Source organism: Silurus aristotelis, assembly GCF_946808225.1.
Source record: "Silurus aristotelis genome assembly, chromosome: 18".
In the NCBI taxonomy this organism is placed as follows: Eukaryota; Metazoa; Chordata; class Actinopteri; order Siluriformes; family Siluridae; genus Silurus; species Silurus aristotelis.
The window spans coordinates 11,808,222-11,827,592 of record NC_139591.1 but is presented as its reverse complement, the minus strand read 5'-3'; the positions used below and the strand labels follow the sequence as shown (position 1 = coordinate 11,827,592).

The 19,371-nt window shown below is 35.7% G+C and overlaps 1 protein-coding gene across 2 annotated transcripts; it reads left to right on the top strand.

Moving 5' to 3' along the window:
- The first annotated feature begins 7,612 nt into the window (after window positions 1-7,612).
- On the top strand, window positions 7,613-16,184 carry rnft1 (ring finger protein, transmembrane 1). 2 transcript variants are annotated; one of them, XM_083569140.1, is made up of 9 exons: window positions 7,613-7,823; window positions 11,767-12,197; window positions 12,301-12,377; window positions 13,450-13,550; window positions 13,663-13,816; window positions 13,897-14,055; window positions 14,378-14,443; window positions 14,655-14,756; window positions 15,071-16,184. In XM_083569140.1, exons 1-9 carry the CDS (start codon window positions 7,798-7,800, stop codon window positions 15,203-15,205), a joined length of 1,251 nt encoding a protein of 416 aa, XP_083425266.1. In that variant the 5' UTR covers window positions 7,613-7,797; the 3' UTR covers window positions 15,206-16,184. The 2 variants fall into 2 exon arrangements, with proteins under 2 accessions (XP_083425266.1, XP_083425267.1); XM_083569141.1 differs by lacking the exon at window positions 7,613-7,823 and adding an exon at window positions 8,637-10,069 and having other exon boundaries at window positions 10,940-12,197.
- The last annotated feature ends 3,187 nt before the right edge of the window (window positions 16,185-19,371 follow it).

The window sequence follows — 19,371 nt, the reverse complement described above, 5'->3', positions numbered from 1 at the left end:
AATTGTTTCAATTTTATTTATTATTTTTTATTTTCAAGAATCATAAATTAAAGAACCCATAGAAGATCCTCTCTTTTAAAGACTGCTACTTATCTGTTTAGACATCAAGTGGAACTCATTCCACCACCTAGCTGAACAGAGGAGAGACTGGAAGCATGTCTTCTTGTATTTCTGTGGATAGTAAGACCTACCAAGCATTCTTTGTCAGTGCAGAAAAAACCTTGCTAATGTGGTTCAAACTAAACCTATAATTTCCTCTGTAACTTGTTTTAACTGATGTTCTCTAAATGCTTATAAATTGTTCTAGCATTGCAGGCATTGTAAATGCAAATCTACCAGCAATGCTATGCTTTACTTTAAAACTTCATCGAGCATTTGGATGTAGGCAAATGTACAGTGGATATAAAAGCCATTTTCATTTCCCGGTTACAATTAAAGAAGGTGGGGTTTGGTAATAAGTAAATATAAATGAAAATAATAATTGAATGGCTGATTGTATTTGTCTTATTTGACTGATCATTATCAGTAAATGTAAATGGTGAGCTCTGTTTTGCATACTAAGGTTTTCTTTCTGCATGGGTCTTTTTTTTGCCACGCATTTTATATATATACATATACAGTGTTGGGCAGTAACCGGTAACGCGTTACTTTTGACAGTAACTAATACTGTAACGCGTTACTTTAAAAAAATAAAGTGTTACCGTTACCGTATGGTGCGTTACCCTATACTTTTTTAAATGAATGAATTTCGGCTGAAGTGTAGACTACAGCCTAACCTGCTTACAGCAGCGTCGCATTGGAGGATTGGAGGATGAACCACTGTAAACACGATATTGTAGGATTGGTGGATGAACCACTGTAAACACGATATTGTAGGATTGGTGGATGAACCACTGTAAACAGGAAGAAGACGCGCTGTGGGCGTGTCTCCGTTTATTCAGGTCTGTGCGGCAGTAATGGCGAGTCGAGGCGAGAGCAAGACGAGTTTCTCAAAGTGGAAATATGCTCATTATTTTACTTTAGTTGAGTATAAAGACAAAAACTTTTAAGTCAAATGTAAGTTGTGTATTTCTGGTTCGAAACTTGTATCAACTGCGATAAACAGCAACTCCAATCTGTTGAAACACTTCCAGAAACTCCATGCCTGAGGAGCTAGTAGCTAGAAGCTAACCCGGTGTTCTGTTCTACACTGTGGATAGTTTTTATACTTCAGCTGTGAAAGGAATATTTTTAAGAGCTCAACACAACAGCAGAAGCCACTTTAGTTTTTGATTGTGAATATATTATTCAGCTTGTTTTGTTATTTATTTCAGAAATATTTGTGATATATTCAGTTTGTGCAGGTCTGACTTTAATAAAATAGTGTTTAAAAATGACTGTGTTTAAGTCAGTTTTGTGTTTGTATAGATCATAACGTATAAAAGGGCATTAATGGGAACATTAAAGAAGGTTCTTTAAAAAAGTAACTAAAAAGTTACTTTTAACAGTAACGCATTACTTTTTGGTGTAAGTAATCAACAAAGTAACGGAGTTACTTTTTGAATGAAGTAACGAGTAACTGTAACTAGTTACTATTTTTTAGTAACGAGCACAACAATGTATATATATATATATATATATATATATATATATATATATATATATATATATATATATATATATATATATATATATGCTTTAACCGTGTAGATATATTTACCTGGGTAGCCTTCATTCATCTCAGAAGTACTTCTAAGAAAATGTTGTCATCGCATGGTGCAGAAAAGCTAGTTTATGCTTTTGTTACGTCTAGGTTGAATTATTAAAATTACTTTCTGGATGTTTTAGTAAGTCAGTAAACTAGTTTCAATAAATCCAGATTACAGTAACAACTGTTATTAGTAGACCCAGAAGATATGACCACATTACCTATATCTTATTCACACTGCATTGGCTCCCAAGCAAATTACATTATTGATAAAATACTGGTATTGACATATAAACCATTAAATGATTTTGTGCAGCAGTACCTGAGGGAAATCTCGGTCTATTATAAACTGCCATGTCTGCTTCAGTCAATTATGCGTTCTATTTGTTGGTAGCTCAATTAGTGAAGACATCAGTGGGCAGAGCTTTGTCTTACAAAACCCCACAATTAGGGAACAACATTTCAATTAGAGTTTGGGACTCAGACACAGTCTAAGTGTATAGGCTGAGACTAAATTTGTGTAATCAAGTATTTTGTAAATAGGTAAAACATTATTGAGGGTTTTGGTTTACTGGGATGTTTTGATGTGGCCACCCCCTCATCCTCATACACTTAGGTTTGTTGGTGGTGGAATGGCTGGCTGCTTTATAACCCAGAGTTATACTGTTCTTGGGAGTCTTGCCACAGAGTCCCTGCTTGCGTTGTGATCACACTGTACTGTTTCGTTAACCATTACATGACATTAAGCAATTTTGAATGCCCCAAAACAATACCCCTAAAACAATAAAGCATTTTCACGATGCACAATATAAATTATTTCACAGTTTTGGAGAAAAGTGCATTAGCCACTGTTTACTTTGACAAATAAACTATAATTACACAAACGTATGATTTCCAGTGGTTATTGATAACCTGCGAATTAAATTCATACCCATTGTTCATTCACATTCATATGCCAGTTATATTCACTGATGTGCATAGTCTGCATGTGGGACTTTCTTTTTTTGTGGTTATTTTTTCTAGATATTTTCCACTAATTTTGTAATGTGAAGTGTCAGACACATTTTGGCCAAATTTAAAAGTTTGAAAAGTTTGCAACACAATTAGAGTTGCCTGTGTGTTGCCTATGGTAGGCCTGATGGGACTTTCCTAGAATAGCAGTAAAGTAGGAATTAATCATTACTTTAAAGTGTGTTCCCTGGTGGTCTAGTGGTTAGGATGCGGCGCTCTCAACGCTGCGGCCCGGGTTCGATCCCCGGTCAGGGAACCAACCCCAGTCATAAGGGTTGCACAAGCCTTAGTCCCAAGCCCGGATAAATGGGGATGGTTGCGTTAGGAAGGGCATCCAGCTTAAAAACATGTGCCAAATCAAACATGCGGATGATCGCTGTGGTGACCGCTAATGGGAGAAGCCGAAAGAAAGTAAAGTGATGAATAAATGTTTAAGTTGAACCTTGTGCCATTTGAACGCCACTAATAATAATATACAACAATATAAACTACTTTCAGAACGATGGAATGACCCTAATTGTTTTCCACATTATATATTAATACTGAAGGCAATGAAATTATGACTGAAAAAATATGTAATTATGTAAGCAAACAAAACACAAACATTAAATAAAGCGGAATATGTGTTATTTTTTTTTACTTTTCAAAGTAGCCGACCTTTGCTTTGATGACAACGTCACACTCGTAGCATTCTCTTAGTGACCTTAATGAGAGTCATCTCAAATGGTGTACCAACAATCTTGCAGGAGTCCCCAGATGTGTTGATTGCTTTTCACACTACTGCTATTTGCACTACACTGCACTCTCATGTACTTTACGGATCTGTCATATACTCTATGTATTGTGGTCTTATTTAATCTGGGTTGTCTGTATTGTCTAGTGTAGTTTTGTCTATGAGTTAAATTTATAGTGTTATTTATGTCTGTATTTTTGAGAGTCACCAAAAGCTGGAACCAAATTCCTTAAATAAGCCAATAAACCTGATTCTGATTCCAAATCATCCCGAACCATCTCAATTAGATTCAGATCAGGTGATTGTGGCAGCCAGGTCATCTGATGCAGCACTCCCATCACTCTTCTTCTAGAATAAATAGCTCTCAAATATGGCATCACAGAAAATTGCTGTGGTAGGCATGATGGTTAGGTGTGCCCCCTCAAGTTTTACTGTTACCAACAGTGTCACAGGCAAAGCACCTCCACACCATCACACCTCTTCCTTCATGCTTTACAGTGGGAAACATAAGTTCAGGAAACATCCTTTAACTTTCAGGCTCGCTACCTCTAACAAACACGACAAATAGAACCATAACTCAAATTTGGGCTCATCAGAACAAAAGACAATTTTCCGCTGACCTAATGTCCAGTTCTTGTGTTTCACGCTGCATTCACAAAGCAAACAGCATTGTGGACGACCCCACACACCTGTCACACACAGTTTTCACTCTCCTGCCATCAGGAAAATGGTTCCGAAGCATTCAGGCCGCCTCATCAAGACAGTGCAACAGTTGTTTCCCACAGGCCATCAGGCTCCTTAATACACCGAACTGAAAGGGAACTCACACACACACACACCATCATTTATTTATCATTATTTATACTTTACTGTAGTACACGGTTTACCTGCTGTTTTTTTGCACCTTTCACTGTATTACACTGTTTAAATGCTGTCTTTTGCACCTTTGACTGTATTATACTATACTGTTTACATGCTGTCTTTTGCACCTTTGACTGTATTATACTATACTGTTTACATGCTGTCTTTTGCACTACATTGTGTCTGTGTATATTCACTCCCGGATATAGTTTATACAGTTCTTCTCGCACAGTACTGTATAATCAAAGTATACAGTATGTTTACTGGTTGGCGCTATCTCGGGTTTTGTGTTTTGTCTTGTGTTGTCTGTCTGCACTGTCTGTCTCTACTGTTTTCTGTTTGCACTGTTTGCACTAGGTTGCACTCGATGCACTTTATGTAGCTTGTATTGTGTTGTAGCTCTATGTTGTTGTTTAGTGTAGCTCCAGGGTTCTGGAGGAACGTTGTCTCGTTTTTACTGTGTACTGTGTACCATTGTGCATAGTAGAAATGACAATAAAAGCCACTTGACTTGACTTGACTTCTTGGCTCAAACAAATCTATTCTGCTTGTTCTTCTAAAATAATGGCTTTTTTTTGCCACAATTTGGCCATGAAGGCCTGACTCACACAGTCTCCTCAGAGGAACAGTGGAAGTTGAAATATGTCTGTCACTTGAACTCAGCAGCTTTTGTGTAAATCCGAAATTTTTGATGCTGATAATTCTCTGCAGCAGAGGTACCTCTTTGTCTTTCCTCATCATCATGAGACGTTCTGATTCATGATAGCGTCTGCACTTGGGATACATTTAAAGTTCTTGAGATTTTTCGAATTAACTGACCTTAATTTCCTAATGTATTTATTGTCATTAGTTCAATTTGTCCCAAGCCCGGATAAATGGGGAGGGTTGCGTTAGGAAGGGCATCCAGCGTATAAACGTGCCAAATCGAACATGCGGATCATGAATACGGATAATCCACTGTGGAGACCCCTAATGGGAGAAGCCGTTTCATTTGTACAATTATTATAAGTTATAAGCCTATTGACTAACACTTTCCATTGCACAAGAAAACTGATGGTCTAAAGCTCATTAAAGAGGCAAAAAATGTCACAAGTCGATAAGGCACACCATTCCATATTTGAAACTATTAAACGTCATTACCTAATGAATCCGATGAGAGAATGCAATGTTCAATTTAATTTATTTTTATTTGTTTACCACTTTTAACAATGGGCATTGTCTTAAAGCAACTTTACACAGATAATATTGTATGAAAGAATGAATAAGATTGTTGTTTATAAGTGTAAGTTTGTCCCTAATGAACAAGCCGGTGGTGAATGTGGCAAGGAAAAACTCCCTGAGATGGCATAAGGAAGAAACCTTCATAGGAACCAGACTCAAGTGGGAACCCATCCGCATCTGGGTGGCACTAAATGTCCATTTATTACAACTAAGCGATGTTGAGGTGTGCAGTGATGGTAATGGAATGCAAACTGTAGTCCTTATTTAGCGTAGCAGACTGTTGACATTAAGCACAGATCAAATACATCCTTAAAGCTCCTGTCTTACTCCTTCATTTCATGGATTCCCAGGGTGTTGATGTGAAACATCCCCTGCTGCACAGAGTGGCCTCCAATCGAAGAAAACACCATCCAGAGGCAGACCTAGACAAAGCAGGCACGTCTGAGGAGAGGAAAGGGACAGGAACAGTGGTCACTGGTACCTCAGGAGCATGTTTAACTCAACCGAGAGAGAGAGAGAGAGAGAGAGAGAGAGAGAGAGAGAGAGAGAGAGAGAGAGAGAAGTGACAGGGATTTTATATTATTGTATAAAGGTTAAAGACACTGTACAGTGTAATCAGAGTGCAGGTAGGGACTTCAGCAAGACTCGCTCTGGCAGCATAACTAAAAGGGAGAGCTAGAATCTAACACAGACATGAGGGATCTCTGGGATAAGAGACGGCCCACCACACCACTGTCAACAAACCTGAGTGAACATGTGAGAGTGAGGGGACGACATCATAAGTGGGGCTTTATAAGAGAAAGATCTGCCCCTGCTGTAGTCTTTATTATTTGAGATACCAACAAATAGCCTGAACCTTTTGATCTAAGTACAGTATGTGTGTCAAACTGTCATCAAAGCTAAATGTAGCTACTTTTGACAATCTAAAATTTATAAAACGTTCCAGATTGTTAAACACTTTTTGTTTACTACATAATTCAATGCATATTCTTTCATAATTTTTATGTTGTCAGTATTATTGTACAATGCTGAAAATAATAATAAAAAAATAAAGAAAAATGACTGAAGGAGAAGGTGAATCAAAACTTCGGACTGGAACTGTGACTTATTATTAAATCAATTTATTTGGTTTGTTTTTTGTTTTTGCTTTGAAGAGACTCTGTCTGTTTTAATAGTTTTGTCATAATTAAAGTTTTTCTGGGTTTTTTTCAGCAGAATACTTTGTATGTATTATATAATTTATGGTACAATTTAATGATACTAGTTACTAGTGTCCATAATCAAACATGAAATTTTTTTTTTCATTTTTTACAGAAACATAAATCACAAACTTTAACTGCAATCTAAAATGTTAGAAAAAACGAAAGTACAAGTTTGTACCACTACAAGTACAACTTTGAATCCTGCACTAATCACAACATATTTAAATATAAAAAAATAATCTGGAAACCTTAAGAAATAAGGTATATGAAGGCACATGCTACCTACGAGTAGAGTCTGGATGGTGTTTAGTCAAAAGGCTTTATAATTAGAGTTTAGGTTTAGACCAGGGTCCCAAACCACTGGGATGTGGATCATTTGGTACTGGGCCAAACAGAATTAGAAATAATTAAAAACTTTTTAATTATTATATGATTAATATATTATATGATTTTTTGCCATGCAGGGTGTTTCTCTCTCTCTCTCTCTCTCTCTCTCTCTCTCTCTCTCTCTCTCTCTCTCTCTCTCTCTCTCTCATTCACTTTCTTTTTTTCCCTTTCTTTTTTTTTTTTAAATATCCATTTCCTCTTATGCCCATTTCCCATACTCGTTTCAGCCGCTGTTTTTTTCATGCATCTATAAATTAAGCAGATTCTGCATTATGGTGGGTTGAGTTATTTAAACTGGACATTTTTTAACAGTAAGATTTTTTATTAACACGTTATACATATTTAATAGAAGTATCAGTATCGGTATCAATATCGGATCGAAAAGTATCGCACATCCTCAGTGACACCCCAACGGTCCGTGGTGCAAAAATGTTTAGGGGACGCTGCCTTACACTACAGTTTTTTTAAGTCGTTATTGTGTATGTGTATGTGCAGAGGGACCTTTATTCTGAAAGGGTGTCATATTGTCGGCCATGTTGGAAATGTCATTTTCGTGCTACAGTGGATGGGATCCTCTGGTATTTAGAGAATTATGATAGTAATTTGTTAGAGGTTTTTGTTGTGTACTTTTTAAAGTTTTCTTCTTGTCAGTTAACACGTTGTTTCGCTACTTTAATGGAATTTAGTGGTGTGTTATGAAGCTCCGGCTGCAATATGGCAGGTAAACACGCTTTTGTGTTTAAAGCAGCAGCAGATTGTGTGCTAATACTCAGTATATGCTATGGTTAGTTAACTGATATGAGTTTACTTGCTATGGAATGGATATACACACGGTAGTACATTTTTATGTCCAACTAGTACGATTTACATATGTACAGTATCGGATATATTTACATACGGAAGCCCTAACAGGCCATGCATTTTTTTTTGTAAGCACACCTTCATTTTGTTATGATCTCAGTATAACGAAAGTTCTTTGCTCGTGTTGTCGATATCACAAAGTATATCTTTTACACCATGTAATTCTACCACAAGGAAAATCTCGCGCCTTATGAATGAAACGAGTTTTTTGGGTTTTTGGGCGTCTTTACCAACGTCATCATAATTAACTATTGTACCAGTGTATAGATGAACTTTTATTTGAGCATTAAATGGTCAATCTTACAGTAATCTGCACTTTACAGCACTGCTTCTCAAACATCCAGTAATCAGAGAACCCTGATGTACTCTGCAAATTAGATTAACTTTTAATGTGTTAAATAATATTTAACCTACTTATTGTACCATGTTAATCGTTTGATTCTTTTTTCATTAGATTCTAGTTAACAGTATTTATATTTGATAATGGTGGGCTGTTGTACAGTAAAATAGAAGTGGCTTCAAGCTTCTGTTGCCTCTAGAGCAACCAAACCATGTAATTAGGGCTGCAACAACTAATCGATTAAATAGTTATAATCAATAATGAAATAAGAATAATCAATACTGAAAATTTGTTGTCAACATTATTGATTAGTTGGGCTGCTCAAGTTACGTCTCAGCAGGACTGCAAGATAATATGGCGGAGAGTACAGGGTCAACCGGCAGCAGGAAAAGAAAACACACCTGTGTCACGGATGAAGGTAAAACATCAGCATGGTAAGTAAAAAACTGTATAAACCTCATCATGTGAAAATGGTACAGTTTAATAAAGTGTTATTGTGTAAACTGTTTGTTTGTAACTTTGGGACAGTCGCACTGGATCTGTTCTGTCTTGACTCGCGAGCATCAGGTTGTGAAATCACTTCGCTCACGACATCGTGATGCTTCAATTAAAACGCTGCAAACAAACAATAAATCTAAAAGCAGCAAATAACATCAATAGTAAAAGATTGAATTTTTAGTCACTATTGTGGTTTTCAGCGAATTCTTATGCATTTATATAGCATTTGTACGGTGGCCGTCAGAAAACAATCAAAACAAATTAGAATACTGTACACAATAACAAATCCAAAAAAACAAATTAACAAATCAGAAAACAAATGAACAATTTCAAAAGCAAAATATCAAATACAGAAGCACCTTAACAAAGCCGAAAACACAACGACAATTTAGACAAACCAGAAAAGGTAGGTATTGTTTGCAAATGAAACACTTTCAGATCATTGGTCAAGACACCTGTTATTCAAGATATACAAGAAGTACAAAAGTCTGCGGCAGGAGAAAGTTGGAACGTATGTGTAAAAAGTGTACAAACTATTCTTTATGTCATGATATACTACAGCATGTCCAACATCACTGCTTATGAATGTCCTTCCTCAAAGTAGCTTTGATTTAATTCTATTTTCTCCTTGCTTGCTTATGTTTACTTCTGTGCACTAATCGGAATAAAAAATAGTTTAAAGTAAACGGAAATCTTTACACGTGTACAAGAAACAAAGTGATAAGATTTCATACTTCCTGTATATCTTGAATGACAGGTGTCTCATCCAATGATCATTAAGTTTCCTTTCACAAACTATACCTACCTTTTCAGGTTTGTCTAAATTGTCGTTGTTAATTTGTTTTCTAATTTGTTAATGTGTTTTGCACTTCTCGGCCACCGTACATTTGTCTACTACAACCTAACTTCTTTTAAACATGATTTACTGTGGCTTTACTACGTTCAAATGCTTGTTTTTAAATGTTTGTATATTTCATATATGCATATATCATTACATTTTTATACAAATTCAAATTAATTATATATTCTAGATGCATATCTTAAAATGAACAGAATATCTGTGTATTTAAACAAAATGGTCAATTGTCGTCTAGATTATATAATTAAGTTTGAATAATAATTAAATGATATATGCATAAATTAAAGACAAGCATTTGAACGTAGTGAAGCCGCAGTAAATCACGTTTGAAACCAGATAAATTACTGTTGTTGAAGACAAATGCTATAAAAGAGAATGGAATGGAGAAACAACAGCAAGCTAACAGGCAGTGTTGGGCACTGTTAAAAATAAAGTAACTCCGTTACCGTTACCGTATGGTGCGTTACCCGTTACTTTTTTTAATGAATTAATTTCGGCTGAAGTGTAGACTACAGCCTAACCTGCTTACAGCAGCGTCGCATTGGAGGATTGGTGGATAAACAACACTGTAAACAGGAAGAAGACGCGCTGTGGGCGTGTCTCCGTTTATTCAGGTCTGTGCGGCAGTAATGGCGAGTCGAGGCGAGAGCAAGACGAGTTTCTCAAAGTGGAAATATGCTCATTATTTCACTTTAGTTGAGTATAAAGACAAAAACTTTTAAGTCAAATGTAAGTTGTGTCTTTCTGGTTCGAAGCTCGTATCTACTGCGATAAACAGCAACTCCAATCTGTTGAAACACTTCCAGAAACTCCATGCCTGAGGAGCTAGTAGCTAGAAGCTAACCCGGTGTTCTGTTCTACACTGTGGATAGTTTTTATACTTCAGCTGTGAAAGGAACATTTTTAAGAGCTCAACACAACAGCAGAAGCCACTTTAGTTTTTGATTGTGAATATATTATTCAGCTTGTTTTGTTATTTATTTCAGAAATACTTGTGATATATTCAGTTTGTGCAGGTCTGACTTTAATAAAATAGTGTTTAAAAATGACTGTGTTTAAGTCAGTTTTGTGTTTGTATAGATCATAACGCATAAAAGGGCATTAATGGAAACATTAAAGAAGGTTCTTTAAAAAAGTAATTTAAAAGTTACTTTTAACAGTAACGCATTACTTTTTGGTGTAAGTAATCAACAAAGTAACGGAGTTACTTTTTGAATGAAGTAACGAGTAACTGTAACTAGTTACTATTTTTTAGTAACGAGCACAACACTGCTGACAGGTTTGATTAAAACCAAGGAAAGAAATACGCATTTGTGTACAAATGCATAAGAATTTGCTGAAAACCACAACAGTGACTAAAATTGCAATTGTTTACTGCTGCTGTTGTTTGCTGTTTTTAGATTTAATGTTAGTATAGTAATAAACTATACCATTTTCATGATGAGGATTATTCAGTTTTTGTTTACCGTGCTGATGTTTCAAGAAGTGGGGAAAATCGTTGACACAGGTGTGTTTACTTTTCACATGCTTGTGCATCCTTGTGGTATTTCCATGCCACACGAGGTCCGCTTTGCATAATCCAGGTACGGTTTTCTTTGTTGCGTTTAATATAAAATGCTCCTATGCCTTGGATGACTTGGACGCACACTTTTTCCTGCCGCCGGTTGACCCTTTACTGTCCGCCATTTTCAAGCGGATGTGTTCATCTTGCTAACCCATAACTTGTGCAGCCCAACTAATCAATAACGGCATTCGTTAACGAATTTTATTATTGATTATTATTGATTTTATTAAATAGTTGTTGCAGCCCTAATACATAAATACATTGAATATAGTTATTATAAGCAAAACAGCTTATTTAAAAATGTTTTTTTAATCCTAAAAATCGATTAGCAAAATAATGTGTTGTAGCCCTACATGTAATGTTGATTACATATAGAAATCAACTTGTGATCACAAACACAATTTATAATGAGAAAATAAAGTAAACAAGAATGAACAAAAACAATTCATGGCCAATTAGTGCTTTTGAGTTACATGCTGACAAGTTTGTATTAAGCAGCTTTATTCTAGTAAAATCTTGACAATAGAAATTAAATATTTCAGGGCAGCCTCTCATGAGTCCAGTAGAGAACTGACTCCGAAGGAATCAGCTGGAATGTCGACTGAATTGAGCTCTCAGGATGGCACTGATATGTCACTCACTTTACAACCTGAGCTCATGATGAATTCAGGAATATCTAACAATGTGGAGAACATGGAAGGCAGAGTCCCCATATGCAGCTCATTATCAGGAGAAGAAAGCAGTACTGGCTCTGCTTCCCGCCGGCTTAGACCTACAGCTCACAGCCACTCTCGCTCCCACAGCCGTAGCCACTCTTACACGCATGCTGAGGCTGACCGATCACACTCGGACCATGACGCGGGGGAACCCACTTCTTCAATCCCAGAATTGCGCTACCTCTTTTGCTGGGTGCAGAAAAGTTTTCCTTTTATCATTATCATTTGTTCAAAACTGATTTTACAGCATGCTTTGGGTAAGCATATTAACAAGAGTACCAGAACAATTGTTTCAACGATTATTTACGAGTAGTCTTCAGATTCAGTCTGAATCTTATTTATTTTTTTACCCTGTTGCAGGGATGGCTGTAGGACTTGGTCTCTTTATAACATTCCTGTATGTAAATAAAAATATCCAGGGACAAGTTTTTCTCCAGGTAAGAGTTTTCACATAATTGCCTTAAATGACCCTGCAGTAAATTGGGCCCTGCAGTAATGGCCTCAAAAAGTTTAAATGTAGTTGCAATATACTGTAGAGTATCCTGTAGGGTATCCTGAGAGCTGTTCAATGATAAGAGTAAGCTGTAGCATGTTTTAAACATACAGTAAATACACACGCTTTTGAAATTGCATTTTTTTTATATAAAGACAGAAATAACATGCCTGTCAGTCTTGTTACATCTTTATTGTTCTTTTCCAAAAAAAAACAAAAATCCAGGGAAAAAGAAACATTTAGTAATTAGAAACAGTTTAATAAAAAAAAAATACTTTTAAACTAGCTTGATTGCATATGTCTGCACACTTCTTCTAACTTGATACTTTGTGGAAGCACCATTTACATTCATTATGGCATCAAGTCTTTGTAAATATGTCTTGATAAATTTCACACTTTACCCCATTCCTCTTTTGCAAAAAAAAGTTCAAAGAAGATTCGTAGCTTTCAACACTCAAGTCTCAGTTTTTCTGGCAACTGTTTGTGGCCCATGGCTCTTAGTAGAATGAAAACACAAACATTCAAGCAAATACTAACGCAACAGCTGCCCTTCATCAGTTTCTTATTAGAATCACTTTAATTCATGTTAGATGTATGCCATTTACCTTCAGGCCTAATTTAAAATGTGACTGGTTAAATCTGAGGACAGTTAAAGCCCCGTTATAAAGGGTTTGCATACTTATGCAATCAGGGTGTTGCTGCATTTTTCTGTTTTTTTCTTTTTTTTGTTTAAAATGTTCCTAATTATTACATTTTGTTATTGGATTTTTGTTTGTTGGAAAATTACATTAAATATATAACAAGTCAGAAATTAGTTATTTCTGTCTCTAACAAGTCTGACATTTTTATTTCTGTCTTTATATTAAAAAAAACTGCAGTTTCATAAGGGTGCATACACTTTTAATATCCACTGTATTTGTCAACAGTCATTGAATGCAACACAACAGATGCATAGCTTTTTCCATATCTGCAAAAATGCTTTAGCTTTAACATGAATGCTCTCTTGTCCTTTGAAGGATCGCCGGTCGAAGCTTCAGTGTTTATGGCTTCTGTCCTTTCTGATGGCCTCCTCCCTACTTTTCTATTACACATTTAAGATGGATTCACTTTATTACTGGTTTGTAATGTTGTCCATTTATATATTTGCCTTTTTTTTTTTTTTTAAATACAAGGCTTGTAAATTGTAATATTAGATCTTGTATTGTTCTGTGTGTGTTTCCCTTTTTTAGCCTCATCCTTATGAATCCCCATGTTGAGCCTATGGATTTCTGGGATGTTTTATGGATTGTGGGAGTGACCAGTTTCATTGTGAAATTTCTCATTATGGGATTAAAGTGCCTTGTTCTTCTTCTTCCTTCCTGTGTCATGGTGTACAAGAGACGAGTAAGAGTTTGGTTTGCGATAGAATATAATTTAAATTGAATTGCACTGTGTATTCAGTATATTCTCTCTGCCCTTTGCAGGGTCAGTGGTATATGTTCATAGAAGAACTTGGGCAGTTTTATCAAGTAATTGCCCCTGTGCCTCTCTGGTTCTACTACCTGCTTAGATCCCAAAAGGTTGAAAGCTCTGTAGGAGTTACCCTTGATATTCTGTTAGCTTTGTTTTACATAATTCTAAAGGTAAGATTGGAAGGTTACATTTTTAAGTAAACACAACATTTTAGGCTATGTGTATGGATGACTATAAAAATTGAAAATATTTTGTGATAAAGGAAAAATATTATTTTACTGTAAAATGCATCCATTGTGAATTTTGTTACATTTTCGATTTTTGTACTATAGTTATTACAGTTGTTCTGAGTAAAACAATTTATTTTTTAAAACAAATAAATATTTACTATTTATTTAAATAATGTGTAGACATTTCTGTCGGTTTCTATTTTTTTTTTTATAATCTCTCTAGCTTTCCAAAAAAATATTTTTTATATTCAATTCCCTTTAGCTTTTGGAAATTTTCACTCATTTGGGATCCCTGCAGACCACAGTACAGATGTTTCTCAGTTATGAGGTATGACAGATTTGTATTGTTTTTTCGTAATTTGCAATTAACATTTTTCTTTTTGGATTTGGCTTTTTATGGACCGAATTTATACTAATAAACTATTTTGCACCAGTATTTATAACTTTAATCTTGTCATCTAAGACACGTATTTTTTAATTCATATTCATTACTATGTACATTTTTATTGTTTTCAATTTTAAATCTTGCCTGTTACAAGGTGAACGGAGCACCTGCAACTCAGTCCCAGTGCAGTGGTGCTGGAGACCTTTGCCTTATCTGTCAATCTAAGTTTAAGCAACCTCGAGTTCTCTTGTGTCAAGTGAGTCTGTGATCTTTGTCCTTTAAACCTTCCATGAGCAGCTTACATAATAGGTTGATCAAGACGAATGATTGTATTGTATGCACAGAAAGATGTGTTTATTGTAAGTCATTTACAGTTTTACTACTAGTATTTTCTAGAATACTTTACTTGTTTATATATATATATATATATATATATATATATATATATATATATATATATATATATATATATATATATATATATAATTTGTGTGTGTATTTATATATATATATTGTATATTTAGAAGTTTGTTATTTAAAAAAAAAACATATCACATTGTCTTTTGACAGCACATCTTCTGTGAGGATTGCATGGTGGTGTGGTTCAATCAAGAAAAGACCTGCCCTCTCTGCCGGACCACCATTACTGATGGGGTTCACAAATGGAAAGGTGGTGCAACATCAGCTTATTTACAAATCTACTGAGATACTGAATGTCATGCCTTAATGTCTGGAGAAAATATTTCCTTTACCAAAACAATCCAGTGAGAGGAGATAAATTTGAAAAAAACTGATGCACCATGTCAGAATTAATGCAAACAACAAACATGTGCCTTATAAACAGGTTTTCCATCATGCTTTGTGCACAGTGGGCCTCATTTTTTAAGCCAGATACAAAGTTTTGCAAAAGTTTGTATGTGCATTTATATGATCTTCTGAGTGTGTAAATATACACATACAATTACAGTTTTCTATATGTTCAGTTTAATTAGCTTTTTTGAAATTTCCCTCATGCAAATAAAGTTCAAGCAGTTGATCTTTTCAGGGAATTTAAGCTGGGTATTGATTTGGTTCTGTTTGTCGAGGCATCTAGTCAGTTTTCTAAAGCATTGTTGGTTTAGCCTCTCCCAGTAGCAAAGATACTTTGTCAGTTTTGTCAAGTTTGTGAATCCAGCATAACTTTTTTGTTTTTTATTATTTAGCTTGCACAAACTTTTATACTCATCTTTATTAAAAGATTGATGTATAAGCCCAAAAACAGTTTGGATGTAGAGGTGAGAGCGCTGTGATAAGTATACAAATACTACTTCACATATAATAAAATTTTTTGTTTCAAACTTAATGCTTTAATGAAAGATTTTGGATGAAATATATATTGATTAAATTTCATTTGATTCATACCAGAGAACAAAGACAGCTATTCTAAAGATTTATTGTCAATTCTGATGACTTTTTGGAAGTTAATATTTGAGCATACAGAAGTTCCACTGCAATTTAGTACTACTTTAACTTAAAAAGTATTAACTGGGATTCCAGTTTCATAGAATACTGTATTTTGTTGGATTTGCAAAAGTAATTTTTTGATGAAACGCTTTCTTTATCTTTTTGAGTTATATATTGATGAAATCTACAAAATATTTATAAATAATTAACATACTGGGTGATGGTGGTCAGCAAAAGAAAAGTAACAGTTTTGTACATTGTATTTTGATTTGATTTTGTCACACACATATACATACATGCATACATATATATATATATATATATATATATATATATACACTTTCCAAGATAAAATTGTTTTAATGTTCCACTTACTGCTTTGCAATGACCCTGAGTTTTAGAATGTGCATATATTTTCCTAAGGTTATAAGAATATTCCAATGTTTGTATTAAACATATAATATATATATATATATTTTAAAGCAAATATTAAAATGTAATTCATTGTGGATTTTGAAACTTTTTTCACTTTTTATACAGTGTTAGGCAAAAATCAGTATCAGTTAATTAACTCTTTGGTGGCCAGGCTAATGATTAAAACAATGTGGAATAAACCAGCAGAAACACGTTGTTGGGATCTGCATGGGCGCATGGTGAACCTGTGTGTTGTTTCTGTTGTGTCTGTGTGTGCTTGTGTGAAGGAAATGTAATAAATCAATATTTAGAAGACCATGTCTTAGCCAAATGTATTGCAATGTATTTTATACATACAGTACTCCTTCACTAAACCATTTGTATACCATCACACATGCCTGCATGTCCTCAATTTCCACATCCAGCTACACGGAACAAAGTCCATTCCTATTCAGCACCCTTCCCTGTCAAAACATACACACAAACACACCAAAGTGCACTTACACAGGGAACATACACTCACCGGCCACTTTATTGGGTACACCTGTCCAACTGCTCGTTAACGCAAATTTACAATCAGCCAATCACATGGCAGCAACTCAATGCATTTACACGTCCTCAATTTCCACATCCATTCCACCACCAGCCTGAACCGTTGATACAAGGCAGGATGGATCCATGCTTTCATGTTGTTGACGCCAAATTCGCAGCAGAAATCGTGACTCATCAGACCAGGCAAAGTTTTTCAAATCTACTATTGTCCAATTTTGGTGAGCAGTGCGAATTGTAGCTTTAGTTTCCTGTTCTTAGCTGTCAGGAGTGGCACTCGGTGTGGTCTTCTGCTGCAGCCCAGCCGCCTCAAGGTTCGACGTGTTGTGCGTTCAGAGATGCTCTTCTGCATACCTCGGTTGTAACGAGTGGTTATTTGAGTTACTGTTGCCTTTCTATCAGTTTGAACCAGTCTGCCCATTCGCCTCTGACCTCTGGCATCAACAAGGCATTTGCGCCCACAGAACTGCCGCTCACTGGATATTTTCTCTTTTTGGACCATTCTCTGTAAACCCTAGAGATGGTTGTGCGTGAAAATCCCAGTAGATCAGCAGTTTCTGAAATACTCAGACCAGCCAGTCTGGCACCAACAACCATGCCACGTTCAAAGTCACTTAAATCACCTTTCTTCCCCATTCTGACGCTCGGTTTGAACTGCAGCAGATCGTCTTGACCATGTCTACATGCCTAAATGCATTGAGTTGCTGCCATGTGATTGGCTGATTGTAAATTTGCGTTAACGAGCAGTTGGACAGGTGTACCTAAAAAGTGGCTGGTGAGTGTATGTTCCCTGTGTAAGTGCACTTTGGTGTGTTTGTGTGTATGTTTTGACAGGGAAGGGTGCTGAATAGGAATGGACTTTGTTCCGTGTAGCTGGATGTGGAAATTGAGGACGTGCAGGCATGTGTGATGGTATACAAATACCCAATAAAGTGGCTGGTGAGTGTAGATGATATACTGTGGCTGGACCAAAACAGCTGGCAGGAAGAAAGTTAACTTAATCATTACAATTTTAATAATAATAAAAAAAAATTTCTTTGACATTTTACATCATGTTTGTGAAATAAAAACGTTTTGTACATTGCCATGCCATGTTGAGACGTTGTGTTTAGAAAGTAAAAAAAATCCGTCACAACTGTAACAAAATAGCAATACTTTCTGATGGATATTTGCATTTATTTGAGAGCTGAGATCAGCTAGACAAGCTTGGTGGGTCGCAGCAGGGTGCTCATGCATCTATCTAATTATATACTCTGAATACTAAAGTTCAACCCTGATACCATGTCTCAATAAAACTCTCATTTCCTTCATTGTCACTACTCAGCAACAACATATAAGTCAAGATAAAAAATATAAGCAGATTCACCTGATGACATGATCCTTTCCTATTATAGGCCATAAGGTGAACTAGGAAAAAGTGGCTAGAAAGTGATTTACGTTCCCACGTCTGGGCACTACTTTTTAAATGCATTTTTGCATAGACAACACCATTTTGGACTTTATGTTAAAAGTTCTCCACAAAAAATCCTGCAGTTTTTTGTCACGATCCATAAATGTGTATAATTGTGAATTAAAAAACCCGAAAATCTTATGCTGCTGGCTTCGCTTATAACTTTATTTATTTTCATTTTAGCAACATAAAATCTCTCTCAAATTGACCTTTATACATGTACCTAAACATTTGAGAAAGGTATTAGTGCATTAAACACTCAAGTGTGAATGTAGACCATAAAATATGGCAAATTTGTAGGAAATATGCTTTTACTTCATGGATTGGCACCAAGCAAAATTAAACATACACATTGCAATTTTAGCAAAACTGTGCAAATACATCAAATTATTCATACAGCACTGTGTAATCACAGAAACATAAACAAGCAGCACACTTTGTCCCGAGTTTTCTGAAATCACTCAAAATGCGACCCCCCCCCCCAATTAATAATGAATAATGCCAAAAATGAACAATTCCACAACAGATTCATTACAACTAAAATTAGCTTAAGATAATGCACAGCACATCTTTACTCATAAGTATCATCATCAGAGCCATCATCCCATTTAGCTTTTTCCTCCGTTTCCTTTGAAACATTAGCACAATTTTGGCACCGACAAAAATCAGTAGATACAGGAACATCTTCCAGTCTCACATTTGCCTTGCTTGCAACTGCAGTGGACTACCTGCAAAACACTTTCAAGTGCAGGATTTCTAGTCATCCAGGTCACTGTCAACTCCCCATCCTCGAGGTGCCATCCATTGCCAATGGGTGAAGGGGCACGCATTATACCTTTCAGAGAATGTCTCATTATGGCTGCTTGGTAGTTTGCCCTTTTGCAATGTTGGTGCAGGACATCACTTGTCGGTAAGAAAACTTGTCCGTTTTCTTACAAATTATGCACAAGGCAGGAAGCACAGGACCTGCACAAGCTACTGGCAGACCCGTCATGGACCTAACTTTCTTTTTAGG

Coding starts and splice junctions, on each gene's coding strand:
- rnft1 (XM_083569140.1), top strand. CDS start 7,798: ATGAAGCTCCGGCTGCAATATGGCAG. Junction 14,444..14,654: donor AGATGTTTCTCAGTTATGAG/GTATGACAGATT, acceptor GCCTGTTACAAG/GTGAACGGAGCACCTGCAAC. Junction 14,757..15,070: donor CTCGAGTTCTCTTGTGTCAA/GTGAGTCTGTGA, acceptor GTCTTTTGACAG/CACATCTTCTGTGAGGATTG.